The sequence below is a fragment of the Mandrillus leucophaeus genome, unplaced genomic scaffold, assembly GCF_000951045.1.
Source record: "Mandrillus leucophaeus isolate KB7577 unplaced genomic scaffold, Mleu.le_1.0 Scaffold64, whole genome shotgun sequence".
In the NCBI taxonomy this organism is placed as follows: Eukaryota; Metazoa; Chordata; class Mammalia; order Primates; family Cercopithecidae; genus Mandrillus; species Mandrillus leucophaeus.
The window spans coordinates 3,765,910-3,791,120 of NW_012106919.1; the positions used below are offsets into that span (position 1 = coordinate 3,765,910).

The 25,211-nt window shown below is 36.8% G+C and overlaps 1 protein-coding gene across 1 annotated transcript in view; it reads right to left on the reverse strand.

The window, feature by feature from the left end:
- Window positions 1-25,211, reverse strand: part of TRIM33 (tripartite motif containing 33) — a 131,904-nt gene that overhangs the window by 36,238 nt on the left and 70,455 nt on the right. The window contains exons 5-12 of the mRNA XM_012000792.1: window positions 15,903-16,019; window positions 13,063-13,177; window positions 10,121-10,267; window positions 9,549-9,666; window positions 7,821-8,095; window positions 6,964-7,128; window positions 3,853-4,053; window positions 2,471-2,542 (exon numbers count right to left, since the gene is read on the reverse strand). Of these exons, the coding sequence (XP_011856182.1) occupies window positions 2,471-2,542; window positions 3,853-4,053; window positions 6,964-7,128; window positions 7,821-8,095; window positions 9,549-9,666; window positions 10,121-10,246 (957 nt within the window). The 5' untranslated portion in view covers window positions 10,247-10,267; window positions 13,063-13,177; window positions 15,903-16,019. The remainder of the gene's footprint in view (window positions 1-2,470; window positions 2,543-3,852; window positions 4,054-6,963; window positions 7,129-7,820; window positions 8,096-9,548; window positions 9,667-10,120; window positions 10,268-13,062; window positions 13,178-15,902; window positions 16,020-25,211) is intronic.

Genomic DNA, 25,211 nt, shown 5'->3' on the forward strand with positions numbered 1-25,211 from the left:
GCTGCGATTACAGGTGTGAGAGCCCCTGCACCCAGCCTAAAATTCCAACTTTTCTATCTATCATGTGACTCTAGGAAAGTCACCAATGAAACTGCCTGCATTAATTTCACATGGCTATAGAGATACTACCTGAGACTGGGTAATTTATAAACAAAAGAGGTTTAACTGACTCACAGTTTTGCATGGCTGGGGAGGCCCCAGGAAACCTACAATCATGGCAGAAGGCAAAGGGGAAGCAGGCACCTTCACAAGGCAGTAGGAGAGAGAGTCAGTGCAGAGGAAACTGCCACTTTAAAAACCATCAGATCTTGTAAGAACAGCATGAGGGAAACCACCCCCATGATCCAATTACTTCCTAACAGGTCCTTCCCTCGACAAGTGGGGATTACAATTCGAGGTGAGATTTGGGTGAGGACAGAGCCAAACTGTATTACTGCCTTTGCCAAAATTCTATCAGTGAAAGAGTCAGGGAGGATCTAATCTAGTCAACCTCCCTCTTCTTTGCCTTTAGCCTTCATGCTGACATTAATTATTCCTGGGCTTGAGACAAGCTGACTTTGGGAGACATTTAGTTTATAGTTCACATAACAGCCCTTCCCCAAAACTCAACTGCCTTTGTAAAGTTAAAAAGAGACCACCAGGCTAGCAGGAGGAAAGGAGCCTGAATTCTGCTAAGGTGTTGACATAAAGGACTGCCAGCCATTACTCTGGAGGTCATAAGATAGATAACTTCCTTAATTACTCCTGCAGATAACATCACTATTGCTGAACCTAAGACTGGCCTTTTTAGATACTTTTTGAGGTTTCTTGCATATCTGACACAGACAATGGCTCCACCTGGACCCAACAAGCCCTCCAACAAGCCCTCCTGTGGCCCCACCCAGAAGCGATTCAGCAAGGGGGATTTTCCCACACCCCTATGACTGCATCACCCAACCAATCAGCAGCAAGCACCCATTGCCTTACTGCCCCTACCCCTTCCACCAAACTACCTTTGAAAAACCCCTAAACTGCCAGGCATAGTGGCTCACGCCTGTAATCCCAATACCTTGGGAGGCCGAGACAGGTGGATCACTTGAGGTCAGGAGTTCAAGACCAGCCTGGTCAACATGATGAAACTCTGTCTCTACTAAAATACAAAAATTAGCCGGGCCTGGTGGCGTGTGCTTTCAGCTACTCAGGAGGCTGAGGCAGGAGAATAGCTTGAGCCTCAGAGGTGGAGGTTGCAGTGAGTCAAGATTGCGCCACTGCACTCCAGCCTGGGCAACAGAGCTAGACCCCATCTCAAAAAAAAAAGAAAAGAAAAGAAAAAAGAAAAGAAAAGAAAAGAAAAGACAAGACCCCTAAACTACAAGCCTTCAAAGAGTGATCTGAGTAATAACTCCGTCTCTTGTGTGGCGTGGGTGGCCTCAGGTCAATTAAATTCTTTTTTTACTGCAATGCCATGGTCTCCATGAATTGATTTTGTTTGTGCGGTGGACAGAATTAACCCATCAGGCGGTTATATGAACTTCTCTTACTCTTATCCATAAAACAGGGATATTACATATCAGGTGATTTTAAGCATTAAACTTATATATTGCCTGTGAAAGCTCTTCGCAAACTATAAGCTGTTATCTTAGAAATGTTACTTTTTAATTTGTATTTAAAAAGTTTCCATTCTGTACGGTCCAGTCCTCTCATCACCAATAAAACTACCAATCCCTCAGCCAAAAAAGACTTCTCCTAATATTAGGGAAGCAATCAGATTGAGAGAATTCACAATATGTTAGTGATTTCTGAAAAATTTTGTTAATAGTGCATTGTATTCAAAATTTTCGCTAAATGAGTAAATTATAGCTGCTCTTACAGGAGCAGGGGGATGGGTAATTACGTGAGATGATGGATATGTTAATTTGTTTCACCATAGTAACCAGTTTACTACGTATATGTTTAACATCATGTTGTTACCTTAAATATACACTTACTTTAAATAAAATTTTTTAAAAAATGTTTGAAGCTCTAGAAATATCTTTTAAAACTCTTATATAAGCCCATTAAAACTCACTAAAACAAAACACTAAACTGTAGCCACAGAAAGAATCAAGGGTGCTACTGTCACAACAGTTTCATTGCTCCTTGTTCCTATGGTGATCCCGGACTCCAAGATATGAAAGTAACTCATACATTGCATAAAATAAAATTCAGTATAATGCTGGCAGATTATATTTACATTTTAAAAGAAAATGCTTTTAACTGAAACAAATTGGTGAAATTTCAGAAGGATCCAAAGGATACTTTTCTTCAGTTGAAAGGGGCAAAAGCCCTCACTCAAAGGTCCTTCACATTCCATCTATTCCTCTCCTCCATCATTTCCCCCTCTCGGTATAAGCCTCAAAGTGTCTACTATCTTGGCCTTCCAACCCCATCCTTTTCTCAGCCCAACTGACTACCCCTTTTGGATTTAACAGAAGAACAACAAAGATCTAACCACATTTTGGTCCTGGGTCTTCTCTCTGGCTCCAAACTCACACCAGGAGTGCATCATCTGAACAACGTTTGCCTGTGGCAGGTGTAGAAAGGGAGTAACTAGCCTTTTAGCAAAGGTGATATTAATCCACCATTATTGTACTTCCGTTTAGACAGTCCCATAATTTGCTATTCATACGACATTCAATTCCCCAGAACTCTAAAATATTGAGGAATGCTAGTTTTAGCTAAATAACTTTTCAAGACTCAAATATTTATACTTAACTCTTTTTTGTTTAACTGGCAAATAACAATGTGTCTACTTATGGTGTACAATGTAATATTCTGATCTATGTTATAGAAAGATTGAATCAAGCTAATGAACATATCTAACCCACTAACCCATCATTTTTTTGTGGTGAGAACATTAAAAATCCATTTTTGGAATTTTTAAATATATAATACACTATCAATAAACTGTGGTCACCATGCAATGCAAAAGATCACTGAAATTTATATCCAAAAGAACTGAAATTGTTATATCAGAGAAATTATCTGCACTCCCATGCTCACTTCAGCATTATTCATAATAGCCAAGATATGTAAGCAATCTAAGTGTCCATCAACGGATGAATGGATTTTTTAAAATATGGTATACATGGCTGGGTGCAGTGGCTCACGCCTGTAATTCCAGCACTCTGGGAGGCTGAGGTGGGCGAATCATGAGGTCAGGAGATCGAGACCATCCTAGCTAACATGGTGAAACCCATCTCTACTAAAAATACAAAAAATTAGCCAGGCGTGGTGGTGGGTGCCTGTAGTCCCAGCTGCTCTGGAGGCTGAGGCAGGAGAATGGCATGAACCTGGGAGGCGGAGCTTGCAGTGAGCCGAGATGGCGCCACTGCACTACAGCCTGGGCGACACAGCAAGACTCCATCTCAAAATAAATAAATAAATAAATAAATAAATAAAAGTGGTATACATATACAATGGAATATACTATACGGCCTCTAAAAAGAAGGAAATTCTGTCATCTTGCAACAACATGAAAGGAACCATTCATTATACATACATTATGCTATGTATAATAAGCCAGGCACCGAAAGACAAATACTAATCTCACATGTGAAATCTAAAAATGTCCATCTCATAGAAACAGAGAATAGAAAGGTGGTTAACTGGAGACTAGGGGAGAGGGTGGGCGCGGAACAGGGAAAACGAGGATGTTGACAAAAGTTTCACTTAGACTGGATGAGACTTTTAGTGATTTAGACTTTACTCTTTAGAAATTTCCAGGAAATGTTGATCTTGAATTAAAAAAAAAAAAAAAAACTCTGAAATAAATACTCTAACTCTGTAATTAACATTAAGTTTAATGAAGCCTCATTCAACTTAAATACAAACCTGTATGGGTGGAATATCTGGCAGCGATGGAAGGTTCTCTGGATTGGTAACTGAGGGGATTAGCTCTATTGCTGTAACAGATGGGCTGGTGGGACCTCGGTTTGCATTTGCCATAGTTGCTGTAGTAGGGCTCGTTGGGTTGATTGTGGTGTTGTGTACCGATACTACAGGAAAGGGTCCAGCATGCCCTGGGTTTGAGTGCTAATAAGAAAGAAGACATTATCATTACTTGATCTGCCAGAATCGCTGAATATAAACTATACCTTTATAATTTTTAGTTTAGGAAGGAAACAAGAAACAAAGAAGTGGGCCCTTTCAAACTTATTCAGGAGAAGAACAGTTCAAACTTAGCCTTTTCATTTTTCCATTCATTTTTGTGTAGTATCTAGGCAAAGGCAGACTTGCCAATAATTTCCCAACATGTCAGCCTGGTGATATGATCTTATTTCATAACAAGGAAGTATGTAATAGAGGATCTGTAAGCCTCCAAATTTTCAAACACCAGGGTAAGAGAACTACCTTTCAGTCATTATTCCTCTTCAACCCCTAGTCATTTTCTAATAAAAACAATTACATAATGCAGCTTGATGCGGTAGAAAGAACAATGAATTTACAGAAAGGAAAAGTGGCATCAAGTCCTGACTCTAATACTGTGTGACCTTAGACAAATCACATAATCTCAGTCATTTAGAAATGTGGATAACAATATCTCACTTGTTTCATCGTGAGGGTTGTTATGAGCATCATTTAAGACAACATGGAAGAACATCTTAAGAAAACGAATTATACACATATAAATAAATCATTTGAAATATTTAAAAACTAAAAATGCTTAATAACATCCAGTGATTTCTGTAGAGGTATACCCAAAGTCTAAGAAAAATGTTCTGAGATGATTCATTGTCTGATTGTTTAGCTTCTGTGCTCTGACAAGGTGTACTTGGACCCTAGAAATACTTGAAGGCTTTCCATGAACTAAGGGGTATATGATTATGTGAAAAGTCTGAAGGAAATAAATGTTCAGATCCTCAACCTTTTGTATGTGCTCTTTAAAAAGAAAAAAAAAAATCTGATATGCCTGAGAATGTGCCATGCTCTGCTGGATCTCCTTTTCCACCACTTTTGCAACTGCCCTTCCCCCACCCTTGACAGAAGAACACCACACCTTTGACCATTCCTAAATCTTATTCTAGGCACACTGCACCAAGAAGGAAAAAAAAAAAACCTGTAGAAATAATCAAAGGTACAATTGGAAATAATGATGTTGGGTGTCTGACTCCAAAACCTGGGTAACAAACCTTCAAATGGGTTTGAATATTTGATGATTAACAAAAAGGAAGTTGTCACTGACAAAAAGTTTTTAAATAGTTTTGACAGATCATTTTCTCAGCTTATAATCTAGAAAAAATTCAAAGAATTGAGGGATATTACCATTATAGAATTATTTTAATTCCCAAATACATAATTTTGTAAACAAGTTTCCTAAGCATTACATAAAAACAAATCCCAAAAAACTAGCAATAAAAACCTGTGTTGAATTCTGACTTATTTTAAAAACAAGTAACAGCATACAAACATACATAACCAAAAGCAGGAGGCAAAAAGTCTCCAACTAGCTCAAAGAAATGTATATCCAAAAGAGTTTTGTATCTTCTAATATTCTTAAACCATGTAAATACACCCATTTTGTTTCCACAATTGTGGAGGTATAATATAATGATAATTTGGTCCACAGAAAAAGTTTTAAAGCTTAATAATAACCCTATTGTCACTGGAAATTTAACAATTTATTACAATAAACATTTTTTCCTGCAGACAATTACAATAGGCTAATCTATATCTATCAAACAAAACTATATTACAGCAAGATCAAAACTCTGTTGAAGAAGTAGAAGTGAAATTCAAGTCCAAGGAGAGCTTGCTAGGGTATTTAGAATTCCGGTGGATTCATTTAAAATAATGTAAAGGTTTTTCAACTTTATAGCATCAATTTTTATAACATGCTATAAAGTATAGCTTTTGAAACTATTTAAACTTAAACCTATAATGGAAATTTTAAATGAAAGCCTTCAAATGTGAGCGAGTATATATTTTTTTTCCTTTTTTTTTTTTTTTTTTTTGGAAAACTAGAAACGGGGTCTTGCTATGTTGCCCAGGCTGGTCATGAACTCCTGGGCTCAAGCAATCCTCCTGCCTCGGCCTCCCAAAATGCTGGGACTACAGGTGTGAGCCACCAGTCCCAGCCAAGAAGCGTGTTATTTTAAGGAGCTCTTTCTCGACGTACATGGACCAAAAAGTTGAAGGACCACTGTTCTAGGACAGTGTTTCTCCAACTTTACTATGCAGACTGACCTGAGAGACTTAGTACAAACTTAAATATTACTGAGTACTCCCCACTTAGAAATTCTGATTCAGTGGTTATGGCTAGGAATCTATTCTGACAAGGTCGCCCACCCCACCCAAGCTGACTGGTGATTCTGATGTTTCTTAAAACATGTTTTGAGAAACATCATTCTAAGAGTTAAAAAATAAACTCTATTGTAACTAGAAATCCTATGAAAAAGTGGCCTCACTTTATACTCATATCTCCCATATAAACATAACTAGGCAAAGATTATGAAACATGTATCTAAATACACTTATTAAAACGTATCTACATCCTAAAAGGAACAATATTTGAGTACAGAAAAGGTTAAAAAAAATACAGTTAGCTCTATTACTCTCAAAGCCCTTTTTATATATTAGGATCAAAAAGTCACATTAAAAGAGCAGAGCAGCATTAAGGTTCTTGCTATTTTATCACTGCTTTTTGTGATTGTGGGTAAAATCACCAGCTCATTAGATTTGTTTTTCACTTCTGTAAATTGAATGGGTTAACTATATCAGGGTTTCTTAACCCATAGTATATGATGCACTTAAGGCAATTTTTAAAAGCTCTTAAAATTAAATACAAAATCTCATGTGTATGTTTATTTTTCTGGGACAAGAGGATATACAGCATTAATCAAATTCTCAAACATATCAATGACCTGCTCCCAAAAAGTGATTAAGAAAACGGTGTCTTTTAATTTTAAAATTGTAGGATTCTTACAAATGTAACTCTAGGCATACTTGTCTTTGGAGGTGTGGCTGCATCATGGAATACTGAGGGCCGCTGTGCCTGGGTATCCCTGGTATTCTGGCAGCATTCTGAGCGAGTCTCATCTGATGGGCTTGAAAAGCTCCACAGTTCATGTTGCCTCTTTGCATTGTTTGCACACTGATCAATCGAGGAGGCTACAAAAAGTAGAAATTGCAATTTATGTAATAATTTTAAATAAATTTATATTTTAATTATAAAATGTAATCATAAAAATAATTGAGTCAAGATAAAAGGGTATAAAGTAAAAAGTATAAATAATTCTTATCGCTAGCCCCAATCCCCAGAGGACTGGCAATGACTAGTTTGTGTATCACTCCCTAATTTCCCTTTTCTCTCTCTCTCTTTTCCGTTCCCTCTCTTTCTCTCTGTATGTGTGTTTAAAGCGTATCAACATTAACTTAACCCATTCTGGATTAATAGTTTTGATTGGGATGGCAGTGGAGACAGCAAAAGACACATATGGATAGGAATGATTTGAACAAATGCCTAAGGAACATATCAGATCCCAGGCAGAAACAATTTGGTCCTTTGGTCCACACAATTACATGTGGAAAACAAAAAAGATTTGATGTGAAAGGATGAGAACTTACATCCTTCCACAGTATTAGTGAATTAATTCTGTTTCCCAAGAAAATTTATTTACTGCCTTTCTTCATACCTCCCTTATATCACCATCATAACCACAGCAAATATTTAAACTCTGACTTTTGAGCTCTGCTCAAAGTCCTGCTAGTAACTCTGAAATGTGTAACTTTCTTACATAGGAAAAAGTGTCGTGTTGAGGACTTCATAATTTCTATCAATAATGTAGTAACACCATACTTACCTGTTGTTGTAACATCTGAGGGGCTGCTTGTCTAGGATGCTGTTGTGTTGTTGTTGTTGTAGTTGGTACAGGTGCTGGTGGTTGCTGCATCCTCATCTGTTGCAACTGCTGATGTTTCTGTGCATACACTTGTTGTTGCATGTGCTGAAGTCGAAGCTGTGCTAAGTTAATCTGTCCAGGGGTTTTACTAATGTGGTTTGTCCCTGGAGGAACTTGCCCAACTACAACATTAGGAGTATAACCAGGAGTTGGTTTACTCTCTATTACTAGATTACCTGAAAAATTTAAAAAATGAGAATTTGCATATAATCAACTAAATCATCTACTTTGTTGAGTAATCACCATGTTTTCCTCTTTCCTCTGACAACTACCAGCACCTCAAAGCTCCAACGGTACAGCAGGGAATGGAGTCAGTTTAAAGATGATGATGATGATGATCAGAAACTTAATACATTCCAAAGCTGAATAAATGACTTTTGGTTATTCAGAAAAATATATTCTCTGCCTTTATTCTTTTTTACAGACATACAGAAAACTAAGAGACTAAAAGAGATATCTATTAGAAGAGGCCTATCTAATCAATCTAAATCAATTCTCCCATGACAAGACTTACTCAAGAATACTCGAGATTGCTAATACTGATTCCATCTGCCTTTGAATTGCCAAAATATGCAAGGCAGAGCATTACAATGCCACAAAAGCATCTTCTGAGGAAATACTGAATGCTTTAAACAACTTATATCCTTAGAAGTGATGGTTTTCCTTGCTTTTTACGGAGCCATAGATTTCCAGGGACAGAAGCCAAATTTTAGGAAGATGTGATTTAAGGCGCAGGTTGACAGGCTTTCCCTGTAATGGGCCACAGAGTAAATATTTTATGCTTGGCAGGCCACATAAGATCTGTCTCACAGTCCTTGGTTTTTGTTTTTACAACCAGTTGAAAACATAAAAACCATTCTTAGCTACCATGTCACACAGAAACAGCTGGCTGATGCCAGAACTAAGGCTATAGCTAAATTTGAATATAATTTTTTTCTTGTATGCAAAGATTACTTTTTTTTTTTTTTAAATAACAGAAGGGCAATCAGCCTCTGCTTTTACAATTCCCACTGTTTAAGACTTAACTGTTCTGAAAGTGAGTTTACTCAATCTGTAGATAGCTCTCTAATTGCTAAGAAGTTTGTGTGCATGTGTTTTAACTGAGCTCTCTGTAACTTTCATCTATGGTCTTTAGGTCCATACTATGCTGTAAACAAAAGCAAAATCCATTTCTCTTCCATGTGAAAAGAGCTACTCTTATCTTTCAAACATTCCTCAGGACCTAACTACTGGACACATTAGCATCCTAAAAGTCTGCTGCTAATGCACAATTTGGCTTAATTAAACAACTAAACACGTATGAAATTATTCCAGACAATGAATCATTTGCTAAGATTTCTATACGAAACAGTCAATATAAATTTAAAAGATAGCGGGTCGGGGGTCTAGAAACAGTACACATTAAAAAAATATATACAGAGTAGACTCTCAACTTTCTTAAGACGTAATGACTGGCATACAAAACCACAGCTAAAGTGAGTTTCCAATGAATAACAACATATTTTTACATAAAATGTAAAACGTAAATAGTTTTATATTTTAAAGTTAAAAATTTTATCTAAATTTGCTTTATTTTCTCCTCCTAATTCAGTGTTCCAAGTTATATTCACAAAACTCATTATTTCTCACCTAAATTGACTACATTCTTTGCCCAGAAGGTGGGATCACAATGGAAACGTATTGCTCCGTTAGCAGCAGGGACAGGATCACACCGTGCTTTCAAAATATGACGCAACTGGAAAGTAATCTTAAAGGGAAAAAAAATCCACATTAGTCTCAAAATTAAATATCAACTGGGAAAACATAAGATAAAGATATTAAGACAAAAAAGCACATATATTTCCACAGTGTCAGCCTCAGATTATGCAGCATCAACATTTAAATTAGCAATCAAATCAAATGTACATGCTTGAATTTCTGCCATTTTGGGTAATAAATTGCATTAAGATACTAGGCATCTTCAAAAGAGTACATACAATATAATTCCACTTATATGAATTTCTAAAAAATGATAGAAATCAGATTAGTGGCTGCCTGGGGGAATGAGGAAACTTTGGGGGGTGAAGGAAGTTTTCTGTATCTTGATGTGGTAGCGGTTACATTTGCCAAAATTAAAATGTATACTTTAAACAGGTGCAGTTCACTGAATATATATCTTAATAAAGTCCATTAAAGAAAAATAAAAACAGTATGTGTCTCACCAGTCGCTTGCTGTACAGTAGTGCTGTGCTGCTGCCACTTGCAATTGCCCAATTTGTGAAGTTCATAACATGCTTCACCTGCCGGGAAAGGCCTGTGATGTCATTCTGCTGCTGTAGTAACTTCATCTGTCTTTCCTTTGTAACATTCTGAAACAGAACAAGAACTTCACTGAAGAATTCTATATGAAAAAAAATCAACACCACATTTCTAATGCAAATGGGCACAATACCTATACTTCCTTTAAAAATGGGCTAAGTGAATAACCTCCATGATTATTTAGCAAGCCTAGCATCAATCAGTGGAAAAGCCACTAACAAAATGGGACTAAAACTTAGTGCTCTAAGCAAAAAAGGATATTCCACATATAGAAATTAATGTTAGTTAATGTCTCTTTTCTATCAACATTTGTCTGTTAAAAATAGTGTCATCCTATTAGGTTAATCTAATATATGGTATTTATAGCATAAGGAGCTAACTTTAGAAATAAATTTATGTAATCTTAATATACTTTAAAGGCTAAAAAAAATCTTGTGTCACCAGTGCCACCTCCTGGTATGGCATGAGAATGAAGTTAAAATCTCTCTTAAATATACAAGACAAAATGAAAAAGGTAACTTCCAGAGTTCCAACAGTAGAATTAGGGAAACTTTTCATATGACAGAAGTTCATAGAGAACAAAGAAGTGAGGACCGACCAAACTGCAAAAACCAATTTCAGAGAAACACTGCAAAGGAAAAATAAACTGCTTTATGGGAACTAAAATCACCCCAGGAGGGATGGGTAACGTCCAACATACTTTTGACATTCAGCGTGCTAAACAATTCATCTACTACTTTCTTAAGAACTTTCTCCCAAAAAATGTCTCAAGTTGGTTTTCTGGACAATATTTTTCCTAAGGAAAGAAGTTGTTCATTTTATAATGTAAATCAATGGATAAAAGTGTTGAACTGACAGAAGTTTGGTTTACTACATTCCTTTTATAAAGCTTAGGAAAACGTTTCTTCTACAAAGTTTAAGAACGTATTACACTAGAAAACATTTATTTTAAATTACCACCATGTTAGTGGTATATTTATCATTAGGTATTTGTATACACTTTAGCCTTAAGAGGCTTTTTTTTTTTTTTTAAAAAAAACAGGGTCTCACTCTGTCCCTCAGGCTGGAGCGCAGTGGTGCAATCTTGGTTCACTGCAAACTCCGCTTCCCAGGCTCAAGGGATCTTAAGAGGCATCTTTTAATTCAGAAACTCTTGAAATGGTTTTACAAATACTATTTTAGATGTACAGTTCAAATGTATTTACAGTAAGTTTAAGTGTATCAAAAATAGTTACTAAGTGCTCTCTATTCACATGGGTCCTTTTGGGGGAAAAAAACCTATTAGGGTTAAATGCAACAGACTGGTGTACAGTAGGAAAAGGGACCCACGACTTCAACAATCTGCACAAGAGTACTTTTTTTTTTTTTAATTTTTAATTTTGAGACGGAGTCTCACTCTGTTGCCCAGGGTGGAGTGGCACAATCTTGACTCACTACAACCTCCACCACCTGGGTTCAAGCAATTCTCCTGCCTCAGCCTCCTGAGTAGCTGGGATTACAAGCATACGCCACCATGCCCAGCTAATTTCTATATATTTTTAGTAGAGATGGGGTTTCGAGATGGGGTTTCACCATGTTGGCCAGGCTGGTCTCGAACTCCTGACCTTGTGATCCACCCACCTCAGCCTCCCAAAGTGCTAGGATTACAGGCGTGAGCCACCGCGCCCGGCCAAGAGTACTTTTACTCTCACAAATTGTGTTTCTATTGACAATTTGAGGTTAGTGGAAGTAGTCAAACACATCATTATTACTATTCAATGGTGCAGAAAAAATAATCCCCATATCATCTGGGCCTAGTTAGCATGAAATTTTCAATCGGGAAACATTTCTCTTTCCAAAATTTCAACTTTCCAGAGCATGAAATTTTCAATTAGGAAACATTTCTCTTTCTAAAACTTCAATTTCTCAGAAAACTCATATTTGAAATTTGCTAATAAATCAAATGGGCAGTGTAGACTTTGATTAAAAATTTAGATTTCACGAACTGACTAGATTTTCATCTAGAAACTTATACCTGCAAATTAACTTCAAAATATGCAATATAAATACCTAATATCACAAAATTTTCACTAAGTTTAAGGTTTATAAATTTCAAAATGAGCATTTTCTGCAAAACTATGGAAATATTTTTAAAATAAGGTAAAACACACAAATGACTCAAGCAGAAGCCCAACATGCATCTATACGGAAAAGTTAAATTGAGGCCCCATTTTAAAGGGGTGGGGAAGAAATGTGGTGGGACTACTTTGCCTTCATGCACATCATACTTTAGTAACATTTCTTTTTTCTTTTTCTTTTTTTCGTTTTGGAGACAAGGTCTCACTCTGTTGCCTAGGCTGGAGTACAGTGACACAATCACAGTCCATTGCAGCCTTGACCTCCCGGGCTCAGTCCATCCGCCCACCTCAGTTTCCTGAGCAGCTGTGACTACTGGCGCATGCCACCACCCTGGCTAATTTTTGTACTTTTTGTAGAGGCAGGTTTCGCCATGTTGCCTGGGCTGGTCTGGAACCCGGGGCTCAAGCGATCTGTCTGCCTTGGGCTCCCAAAGTGTTGAGATTACAGGTGTGAGTCACCATACCCAGTCTTAGTAACAATTATTTGATTTCTAAGAGGACATCACTATTTTTCAAGGTATACAGCTAAAGTCAGTGTTATTAAATTGGGCCACAAAATAACTAACTAGAAAAGGTCTCTTTTCTAAAAGTAAATTTTAAAAACCTTATTTTAAATTTTACTTTATTTCCATATCCCCCAACCCATCTAAAAGAGTTTTCAACAAACATTAAAAACAGCTGAAGAGCAAGAGAAGCAGTTTTTGTTTTATTTTGGCTTTGAACCATACCTCTAGCTGCTGTAAGAGAGATTTTCCTTTCTTATTAATTTCATTGATAAGGGTGAAAATGGCCACTTTAATTTCCTGTTCTACTCGTTTGTTAGTCTCATTTACTTCTTTTATCCTGAATAAGAGAAATGCATCATTAGGTTATCAACTTATCCTAGGTCTCTGAATCATCAACTGTTACAGAAAATCATCCAATGGGCACTTAACCGAGTAATTAAAATGAAAACTTTGTCAAAATGTACAACTCATGTTTCAGAAGACCTGATCAATTTGGTCCAAATAAGTTATGTATAGAGACAAATAATGAAACTAATATTTAGTTATTTTAAATTATGCTCATAAAGGACAGTTTATTAAGCTGGATGGCAATCTCCTTAAGTAACTATGACATGAATGTGATGCACAAACACCAAACACGCGTAACTGCTGTTTAGTGTCAAATGTGGCACACTGGTTCTGTTTAACCTGGATGCTTTCCAAGAACAATGTGCAAAAGGACAACGTCACAAGCAATAATTATCTTTTGTAATGATAATAGTTAAACATAGAAGCATTTATTTTCATTTATAACTTAGCCACTTCAAACGTGGGTTCTGATACACTCCCCTTAAAATTATTCTCAAAATGGTTTCCTTTTGTATACAGTAAAGGGCATAAAACATTTTCAATCCATTTTGAAGAACAGCTATTAGACGTTTTATAAGTAGGTGTAAGCACTCAAAGTAGTTATGGAAGTTTTAGGTGCAAATAAGAAGTGGCTGATACCTTGGTATTTACAAAACAGGAAGTGGAGAATCCCACCAATATAAATACATAAAATGTCAACCACCAACCGTAAGACATAGCCTTCAATTTTTATACATTCTACTGCTGTATAAACTATAACCCACGCTTTCAGCTCCTAAACTGCCTTTCATTTGCCAAGTTCGAATTTAGTAACTTCAATACATTCCAAGAAATAATGTAGGTTTTTTTCTCCTCTGTACATCATTTGGCACTTACTTGGAAATTTTGAGTTCTGTCCTTATCTTACTAAGATGAGTGGAAGATAATTTTAATATATAAAGGTACTAATAACCAGTGATAAGAAATATAAGTTTCAAATATAAAATGACTGAGCCAAAGATATAAATCACTAAGCATGCTGAAAGCACAGCAGTTAGCCTCAGTCAGACTCCTATTGGATTTAATTAAGTCTACTGTATGTTCAATTTTGAAGAAAGAAAAAAATGTACATTAAAAAATAATGGAGATAGGTCGGTGAAAAATGCGTCTAAAAGGGGAAGTTATCATCAGAGATTTTAATACTTTTTTAAAAAAACTTTCTACAGATGAAATCAATCTCCTCAACCCTGTGCAATCTTGTAACAGGTAAACCTCTTGCTCTACTTCTGTATACAGATTCTGGAACACGTGTATAAAATCTATTTTAAAAATACTTATACAATGTAAATACAAAACATCTGTATAAAAATATGGGACTGCCATATGAATCAACTCACTATATTTCCTTTGAGACACCCATTTATCATTTCTGAGAAACAGTCTTCTCCAAATCAACCATATCACCAGTTTAACCTAAAACAACTGAACATTTCCAAAAACAAAAACCCACCAATGGTGTGTGTGTGTGTGTGTGTGTGTGTGTGTGTGTGTGTCTGTACAATCTACAAGCTCTGAGGAGCCTTTTATTTTCTTTTGGTGTTACTTAAGATTAAAAGTTCTGGCCAGGCACAGTGACTCATGCCTATAATCCCAGAACTTTGGGAGGCTGAGTCGGGTGGATCACGAGGTCAGGAGATCGGGACCATCCTGGCTAACATGGTAAACCTCGTCTCTACTAAAAATACAAAAAAATTAACCGGGCGTGGTGGGGGTGCCTGTAGTCCCAGCTACTCGGGAGGCTGAGGCAGGAGAATGGCATGAACCCGGGAGGCGGAGCTTGCAGAGTGAGCTGAGATCACGCCACTGCACTCCAGCCTGGGCGACAGAACAAGACTCTGTCTCAAGAAAAAAAAAAAAAGTTCTACCATGTGTAAAGCACTATTTTCATTTATTCATTCAATTATTTAATACTTTTGAGTATCTACTATGTATCATTTTAATCATAAATTAATTAACTTTAATATTCATTAGAAGTCCTAATATTTTTGAGTCCATAAAATAAACACATATTAACCTTATTCATACCCCCAAGAATTTTAGTTTTAATTATGCCAGCTCAAAGTGTTTGTCCTTCTGGTGTAAGAGTCGTAACTTTGTTAATCCGCTCTCTTATGGAACCTACTCTCACTTATCAATAAATGTACTTAGAAATATACCAAAGTAGAATAATTTTTTAATAATAAATGGTGATGATAATTATAAATATAAGAGCAGCAGCTAAAATCTAAGTGCTTACTATGTGCCAGAAACTGTATCATATATTCATCTTATACTGCTACTCATAAGCACTGTTTTCAATGCTTGTTTTACAAATGGGGAAGTAATTTGTCCACCAGTGATAATCTCTTCTCTATACTGTATCTTCCACACAATCTCGACTTTAAATTTTATAAGTCAACTCTCTCCATATTAATTTGTTTCCACATTTAAGGTTGAACACAGACTAGAGTCTTATTAATTATAAAATAGACAAAGATGTGTCCTAAAAGGGTATACAAAAGTTTGGTCAATTAAATTTTGCTTAATTAACAAATATTATAATCCCAAATTCATACCACTTCCCCCTCAAAAAACTGTTTTCTTTATATGCTTAATATAGCAGAAAAACAGATTTAAACTGGACCCACTTCTCTTTAATAATTCTTAAAATTATGGTTTTAAGGCAACAAACTTACCTATTCTGCACCTGAGTGGCTGCAAAATGAACATAATTCTTCTTCTCAAGAAGTTTAGCCAGTAGATTCTCAATTGCACCTTTCTGATTTTGAAAAGCTTCTTCCAAAAACTGATACCTTAAAACCAAAACAAAACTACATTTAAAACAAAACATTTATGATTAAGATTTTGGAAATAAGGAACAGCTACATAAGTCAATCTTGAAACCTTAATTAAGTGATCAACTCTCTATGCTGGCCACTCATACCTTATCTCAACAGCAACTTTTAACTGGCAATCACCTATCTCCCTCCAACTCTGACCCTGAAAGGCCATTATGAAAGAAAAAAATTATTCGGATAATGGTTGAGTGCTCTTATATTAGAGTTTTGATTTAGGATTACACCTTTTTAAAAATTCAAATTTTGGCATAATTTATATACATTTTAAATCATAAAGCATAATCACATTATAGAAAATACTATAAAAGGAAGGGAAATCACCCATAGTTCCAACATCACAAAATCACTACTACCACTGTAATATATAATTCCCTAATCTTTTAATTATACATGTACTTATGTACTTATTTTTTAATAAAGACAAGGTCTCACTATGTTACCCAGGCTGATGTACTTATTTTTTAATAAAGACAAGGTCTCACTATGTTACCCAGGCTGATCTCAAACCCCTGGCCTCAAGCGATCCTCCTGCCCTGGCCTCTCAAAGTGCTGGGATTACGGGAGTGGGCTACCTCATGTGGCCTAACTATGCATTTTTAAATGCAATTGTAATAATAATAAACATGCAAATTTACATCTGACTTTTATTCTTTATCTTGTCTTTATAATTACACTTAAAATAATTTTTCAGTTCTGGATGCCATGTACTGTCAAACTTTCCACAAGGGTTAAATCAATATAAAACATCACATCAACAACAGTTTTACTTTGTCAGCATGAATGCTATATGTTAAAATTTTCTAATTATAATAGTGAAAATACAAACTCTAATAACATTTCTTTGGATACCAGGAAGCTAGAATAATAGTTTCCTTTGCTACTTTTATTTCCTTTTTATAAATTATTTATTAGGTTTTTAAGTTTTATTATTAAGTCAACAATATTATTTAGTTTTTTTTCTATGTCCTTTTTACATGGACTAAATTCATTATGGTTCGTATCTTACCAATGAATAGTCACAAATACAAAATGATGCCATACTGTGACAAGAGATATAATTCAGGTATATATAATCTACAAGAAACGACTGCCTAAATCGGCCTCAACACCAAGGAAAGCATTGCAGAGGTAAGAACAGCATCTTACGCTAGGTACAGAGGCATGTGTGAGACACATAAATACTTCAATATGGCCAAAGAAAAAGATACAAAAGTCAGAATATGAGACAATAACTGATAAAATCCAGAGGCAAACTGTGAAGGGCCAAGCATAGCATGCTGTTTGTGCATTTAATTCTCTAAGTAATGGAAAACCTCTGAAGAATTCTAACCAGAATGTAATAATCACATTTACATTCTAGGAAAATCATACAGAAATATAAAAGACCCAAAGAAGGGAGTAGAAGGGAAAGACCAGCTAAAACTCTAAGACAGTAACTTATATGAGAGATCATGATACAGTCCTGGTTGGTACAGCCAAACAAACAAGCTGGAACTGACTTTATCAGTGAGATCAGCAGATTTGGGAGGTTATGTGTTAGTTACGGCAAGGTCTATGGTACAACCTGAAAACTAAATCCCTAACTAAGGCACAGTTAAGAAGCAAATCACTGGAAATAAGTTCACAATTACTATGTAATTGTCTACACGGGCACTGAAATCACAAAAGTAGTACTATGAGCATCTAAATGTCCCATTGTTTCTTCAATGAAAGTCTCAGTTAAGGCAGACAAGAGGAAAGACTATGAAATTGCTAACATAAAGGAAAGTTTGTTAAGATAAAAGGAAGTTTACTTAGTAGTGGGATACAAGAGGTACAAGAATAATAGAGGACAGTCAGAGAGAAAATGTAGATCAATATGGGAATTTCTGTTATAGAAAACAGCAGGTACACTGATTTTATTGTTGTAAAATATACATAGTAAAATTTACCACTTTGAACTTTTTTTTTAAAACAGGGTCTCACACTATTGCTCAGGCTGGAGTGCACTGGAACCATCACAGCTCACTGCAGCCTCAAACTCATGAGCTCAAGCAATCCTCCTGCATCATTCTCCCGAGTAGCTGAAACTATAGACACGCGCTTTTTTAAACTCTTTTGTAGAGATGAAGTCTTGCCATGTTGCCCAAGCTGGTCTTGAACTCCTGGTCTCAAGTGATTCTCCTGCCTCGGCCAAAATGCTAGGGTTCCAGACATGAGCCACCACATCCAACCCAATTTAACCATTTTTAAGGAGAATATTTTTAAAGCTCAACTGTCTACAATGTTGAGCAACATTATAACTTGTATAAGATATTATACATCTTATATATACTAATATATATATTAGTGGTGACTCACGTCTGTTTGGGAGGCCAAGGCGGGCAGATAATGAGGTCAGGAGACCGAGACCATCCTGGATAACACGGTGAAACCCTGTCCCTACTAAAATACAAAAAAATCAGCCAGGCGTGGTCGTGCGTGCCTGTAGTCCCAGCTAGTTGGGATGCTAAGGCAGGGGAATCGTTTGAACTGGGGAGGCGGAGACTTCAGTGAGCCGAGATCACGCCACTGCACTCCAGCCTGGCAACAGAGTGAGACTCTGTCTCAAAAAAAAAGATACTAATAGCACAAAAAAGCACCTATTTTTAGAGAGTTGTTTTGCTTGCTTGTTTGTTTTTGAGAGTCTTGCCCTGTCGCCCAGGCTAGAGTGCAGTGGCACAATCTCGGCTCACTGCAACCTCCACCTCCCAGGTTCAAGCAGTTCTCCTCCTTAGCCTCTAGAGTAGCTGGGACTACAGACATACACCACCACGCCCGGCTAATTTTTGTATGTTTAGTAGAGATGGGGTTTTGCCATGTTGGCCGGGCTGATCTCGAACTCCTGACCTCAGGTGATCCGCCCACCTCGACCTTCCAAAGTGCTGGGATTACAGGCATGAGTCACCGCACCTGGCAAGAGGCTTTTAAAGAGGCTTTACTATTAGATAGGGGGCCCCAAGGTTTGTTCCTTCATTAAAGAGCAACATTTGATTTATTCCACATACTATGGTTTCTCTACATCTAATAAAAACCATTATTATGTTAAATCTAAACAAATAAAGCAGAAATATGAGGATTCTATGCTAACCCTTTGACTTAGCTTTATTTACATTGTGATGAAAAACAATCTTTTTAAAGGAGAATTTGATGTCGTCAATAAATAGGCATTTGGTAGAAAGGTTAACTAGTATCAAAATTCACAAAATTCTAACTCATAAAATTTAACCACGTACAAATTCCTCTTATCCCAAAATAAATATTTTTTAAAATCCTGTTTCTAAATATATCTTGTTACATTCATGTGAATAAGAAACAAGCAAACACACACTATTTTCCTAAATATGATATACCTAGGTAAACCGAATTTTCTTTAATCAAAATTACAGCTGAAATGGGGAGAAAGAATAACCAACAAATGAACTAAATGTAGTTTTGATTAATATGTAAATACTTCAAAGTAATTTCTTAGATTTTAATCTTGCATTTTAAAGTAGTATTTATTTATTTATTTATTTATTTAGAGACAGAGTCTCACTCTGTCGCCAGGCTGGAGTACAGTGGCGCGATTTCAGCTCACTGCAAATTCTACCTCCTGGGTTCAAGCGATTCTCCTGCCTCAGCCTCCCGAGTAGATGGGACTACAGGTGCATATCACCACACCCAGCTAATTTTTGTATTTTTCGTAGAGACGGGGGCATTACCATGTTGGCCAGGATGGTCTCAATCTCTTGACCTCGTGATCCGCCCGCCTTGGCCTCCCAAAGTGCTGGAATTACAGGCGTGAGCCACCACGCCCAGTCGAAAGTAGTAATTCTTATAGGCTTTCTTAGTCACAATGAACTATTCTCCATATTTCAAAATAAGTAAAATAAAGTAAAAATTATGTATGCCCAGGATTTAGTTAGGACAGACTAAGTAAAACTTTTTGTGCTTCTGGCTATAATTATAAAAACTTGGCAAAATTATCTGGTTTTGATCAGAATTATCAGCATGCTTAGCTTTTTTTAATTATTGAGAAATAAATTATATTTAATACAGTTTTATAAGAAGTTTATGAAAATATGGTGCTCATGAGCACAGTGGCCCACACCTGTAAGTCCCAGGTACTCGGGAGGCTGATGTAAGAAGACCACTTGAGTCCAGGTCAAGGCCAGTCTGGGCAACATGTATAAAAATATACATGGATGGGTGTTTTTTAAAAGGTTGAGAATCACTTAGCTAATAACTTCAAACTTCTGAATGTACATTATGGTCTTACAGTGCTCTACTAATCTACCTGCCAAGTGATACCGTACTATTCTTAGTAATTGTCACTGTATATAATAAGTTTTGATTTTGGCACATCTAGGGAAAAACGCATCATAGTGCTTTATATCCAAACTGAATAAGAGAACCTTTTTAATAAAACCCAGTTTCATTTTTCTTCAGTTATTCCATTTTTTAAAATTACATTAAATTTCAAACATACATTAGAAGTCTAATTCCACTGAATCGATCACCCATTTTCAAGAAGTATCCATTCATAGCTGACTTTATGTGTACACCCACCCACTCCATCCCTTAGATTACCGTGAAGAAAATTCCAATCATATTTTATCTAAACATTTCTCAATCTATAGATAGCAATAGCCTATTCTGATAACTTACTACATTTTCAGGCACTGTGCTAAGTATCTTAACATGGATTCTCTCATTTAACCTTTGGAAAAACTTAACGACTTAGATACTACTACTACTATTTTCATAGTTAAAAGCTGGATGATTCTGACAACCCTCTGTGTCTCACTTCTTCTCCAGTAAAATATAGAATAATCATCATATATACATACATAGGACTGTCCTAAGAATTAAACTGGTCAAAACACACAAAGCAAAGCAAAGCACTTAAGGCATACTAAGGATTTAATGTTTGCTATCACTGTTATTCTTAGCAGTAATTTTAAAGGATTTATACTGTTAGAATTTATATTGTTGCAAATTTATATTGTTCCTTATTTAAAGCTCTATATGAAGGGGAGATGATAACAACCATAAGAGTTCAGGAAAGTGACAGAGAGTAGGAAATGTGAGCAACTGTGAGGAAAATCTGAAAGGGTAGAAATTTCTATAAAGTCTGGGAAAGACATTAAAATCCTCACATAAATAGAACAGGGACCAAAAGCTAACTTTAATTAAATCTCAAAGGTCACAGTGACATCACCTGATATTTCAATTACCTAAGACTTCATTAGAATAGGATGTCACTTTCTATTGCTGTCTTCAAAATCATTTATCTTTTCTTCTGTAATATCTAGTCTTCTGGCCGGGCGTGGTGGCTCACGCCTATAATCCCAGCACTTTGAGTGGCTGAGGCAGGCGCATCATGAGGTCATGAGTTTGACACCAGCCTGACCAACATGGTGAAACCCTGTCTCCACTAAAAATACAAAAATTAGCTGGGCGGGGTGGCGCATGCCTGTAATCCCAGCTACTCAGGAGGCTGAGGCAGGAGAACTGCTTGAACTCGAGAGGCAGAGACTGCAGTGAGCCGAGATTGCGCCACGGCACTCCAGCCTGGGCAACAGAGCGAGGCTCTGTTTCAAAAAAAAAAAAAAAAATCGAATCTTCTGTTAATCCTATCTGAAACGAACCCCCCCCACAAAAAAAACAGTGAGCAGTGAAAAGTCATAAGTACATTAATATAAGTATAATTGTCATCCACAAAGGAGAAAAACAGAGGGAAGAGAAAAAATATTAGAAAAAGTAGTTATGGATAAAAGTTTTTCAAATTTGATGATCTATAGCTCTAAGAAGCTCAACATCCCCCAAGCACAAGAAACATGCAGAAAACTACACTAAGGTATATAATTTCCAAACTGTTTGAAACCAGTGATAAAGAGAAAACATTAAAAGCAACCAGAAGAGAAAAAAGATACATTGTATACAAATGAACGAAGATAAAACAGATTTCTTGATGGAAACAATGAGTGTGGAGCAACATCTTTAAACTACTCAAAGAAAACTTTCAGCCTAGAATTATTTATCCAGAAAAGTTAGTATGAAGGGGAAACTACGGGAGTAATAAAGATGTTCACTATTTTGACTGTGATGATGGATTCACACACAGTCTGTCACCACAAAGCAGAGATCTAAAACCTATACCACTACAAAGCAGAGATCCAAAAGTGCTATGACCTTAACATTAAGGGTACAGTAAGAGTAACCTGCCCCTCTATCATCTCATAAAGACTGAATGACAGTAACAATGACACTGCAGAAGACGAGAGGGGAGACCCTTAGAAGCTGTATCCACAAAACACTTCACATGTGAATTTTTAGACCAAGTGCACATCATCTTGGTGGTTCAAAGCTTCATTCTGGAAATTTAACTGTCGGAAACTGGTAGCGCTTCCAGGCAACAGCAACAGGACATTCAATCTTTTATTGTGGAAAGCGTCTTAATTTTAGACACACACACACACACACACACACACACACACACACACACACACACACACACTCTCTGCATAATTTTTCAAGGAAAGTTCAAAGTTTTAAAAGACTACATATATAAGGGGAAACGGCACCCTAAGCAAGAATCAACAGAAATAACAGGAAGAACAGACCCACTAACAGAGGCAAAATAACTATATGTACTCCATTTAAAGAATAAAACACAGCTAAAATGTTCAGGCAACTATTTAAAATTTTAGATGAAGAACACAAAAGACCTCTTTGAACTTTCTTTGCTATCTAAAAATAAAGTTTTTAAAAGGGGGAGGAGCTGGCTGATTTAAAAAATTTAAATCATAATGGATGGGTTTTAATGGCAGTTTAGACATAAAGAGAGTATTTGTGAATTGAGATTGTCCAGAGAAAAGTGTCTTCCCATTTTGCACTTTCAATGTGAAAAAAAGGCGGGGGGAATATAAACATTAAGAGAAACGGAGAATGGATTGAGGGGGGGTCTAACATACACCTAACTGGAATTCCAGAAGAAGGGCCAACAAACAATGCAATACATGGAATATTTGAAGAGATTACTGATTGAAAGACACAATCATAACGCACATTTTTAAAGACATCTTTGTTATTCTTTACATAGTTTCTTTAGGTATACTTCTGTGTATAAATTATATATCTTGTGACTCATAAAGACTTCTAAGACTCTTAAAGTACAAAGGCCACGTATGGTGGCTCACCCCGTAATCCACAACAATTTGGGAGGCTGAAGTGGGAGGATCGCTGCAGCCAGGAGTGCAAGACCAGTCAGGGTAATATAAGTGAGACCCTGTCAGGACAAAAAATTTTAAAAAATTACTGAGGGTGGTGGCACATGCCTGTGCTTCCAGCTACTTGGGAGGATCACCTTAGTCCAAGAGTATGAGGCTGCAGTGAGCTATGATCACACCACTGCTCTTCAGTCTTAGTGACAGAGTAAGACCTCATCGCTTTAAAAATAAAAAAGTATGTAGTCATGATTGATATGAACTAAATTTGCCTATTTGCCAGGAAATATTCAAAGGGTAGGGATACCACAGTAAATAAGGTAAAATAAGGTCCTGTTCTTCCTTTCCTTACATTTTAATTAAGGAGAAAACAAAAATTTGAATAGGGTGATGTGATAGAGAGGACGTAAGTGGCTAAACATTCTACATTGGATACATGGACAGAAGGGAGCTCTTGAAGATGTGATGACATGTACAATTATTTCAAAGATAGGAACTAGGCATGCACAGAGAGATAAGAGATGAGCTATAAATAATCAGAGATAAACCTGCATTTTTGCAAAGGAAAACGACCAACTGGTTTTATTCTTTGCAATAATTTTGCCAATTAATAAAATTTTCACATGGGATATTTCTTCTTTTTTTTTTTTTTGAGACGGAGTCTTGCTGTGTCCCCCGGGCTGGAGTACAGTGGCGCGATCTTGGCTCACTGCAAGCTTCGCCTCCCAGGTTCACGCCATTCTCCTGCCTCAGCCTCCTGAGTAGCTGGGACTACAGGCGCCCACTACCATGCCCGGCTAATTTTTTGTATTTTTTAGTAGAGACAGGGTTTCACCGTGGTCTCGATCTCCTGACCTTGTGATCTGCCCACCTCGGCCTCCCAAAGTGCTGGGATTACAGGCGTGAGCCACCGCGCCCAGCTCACATGGGATACTTCTCAACCCACCTGCTGCCCTCTTTGCCAGATGGGTAACTTTTATCTGTGGAACTAATGACTCTGAATGTGTTTCTTCCTTAAGTCTTCTCTCCTGATATTCTTCTCTTTCAAGTTAACTCTTAGCCATACGGAATTATTCTCCTTCTAGCCATAAGCAGTGATTCTGCTGGGTAATTGACTCACTGAACCTATGGGCTCTTCAGAGAGTTTGATATCCTAATAGGATCAGAAACTATAATATTAAAATTAATGAGGCTATGTTTTAGCAATACCCAAAAGAATTAATTCAAATTTTAAAGATACTCAAATGAACTATTATGGGACCAAATACTCAATCTCAGTCTCATACAGACTATACAACTCCAAGATAGCAAGGACAGAGCACATTTTTTCATTACTGTATAGTTATCACCTAGCAAGGTACCTCGCATATGGTGAGTACTCGAACATCTACCAAACAAATGAGATCAATGAGTACTCATTTGTTGAGTGAAGTTCAATAAACAAACCATTTGTCTGACAATAAATGTACCCCATGAAAAAATCATACTTGGATAGGAAATCTTTATTTGTTGCCATAGCTCTGAATCTAGCTCCCTAAGAGGACTGATGGTAGGTATGTATTTACGTATCACTTCTACCAAAAACGTATTCAGATTCTTCAATTACTTGGATTTCATCTGAAAGGATTTTTAGGGTCGGACATGGTGGCTCACTCCTATAACCCCAGCACTTTGGGAGGCCGAGGTAGGTGGATCACCTGAGGTCAGGAATTTGAGACCAGCCTGGCCAACATGGTGAAATCGTCTCTACTAAAAATACAAAAAGTAGCCGGGCATGGTGGTGGGCGCCTGTGATCCCAACTACTTGAGAGGCTAAGGCAAGAGAATAGCTTGAACCCAGGAAGCAGAGGTTGCAGTAAGCCAAGATCGTACCACTGCACTCCAGCCTGGGCAACAGAGCAAGACTCTGTCTCAAAAA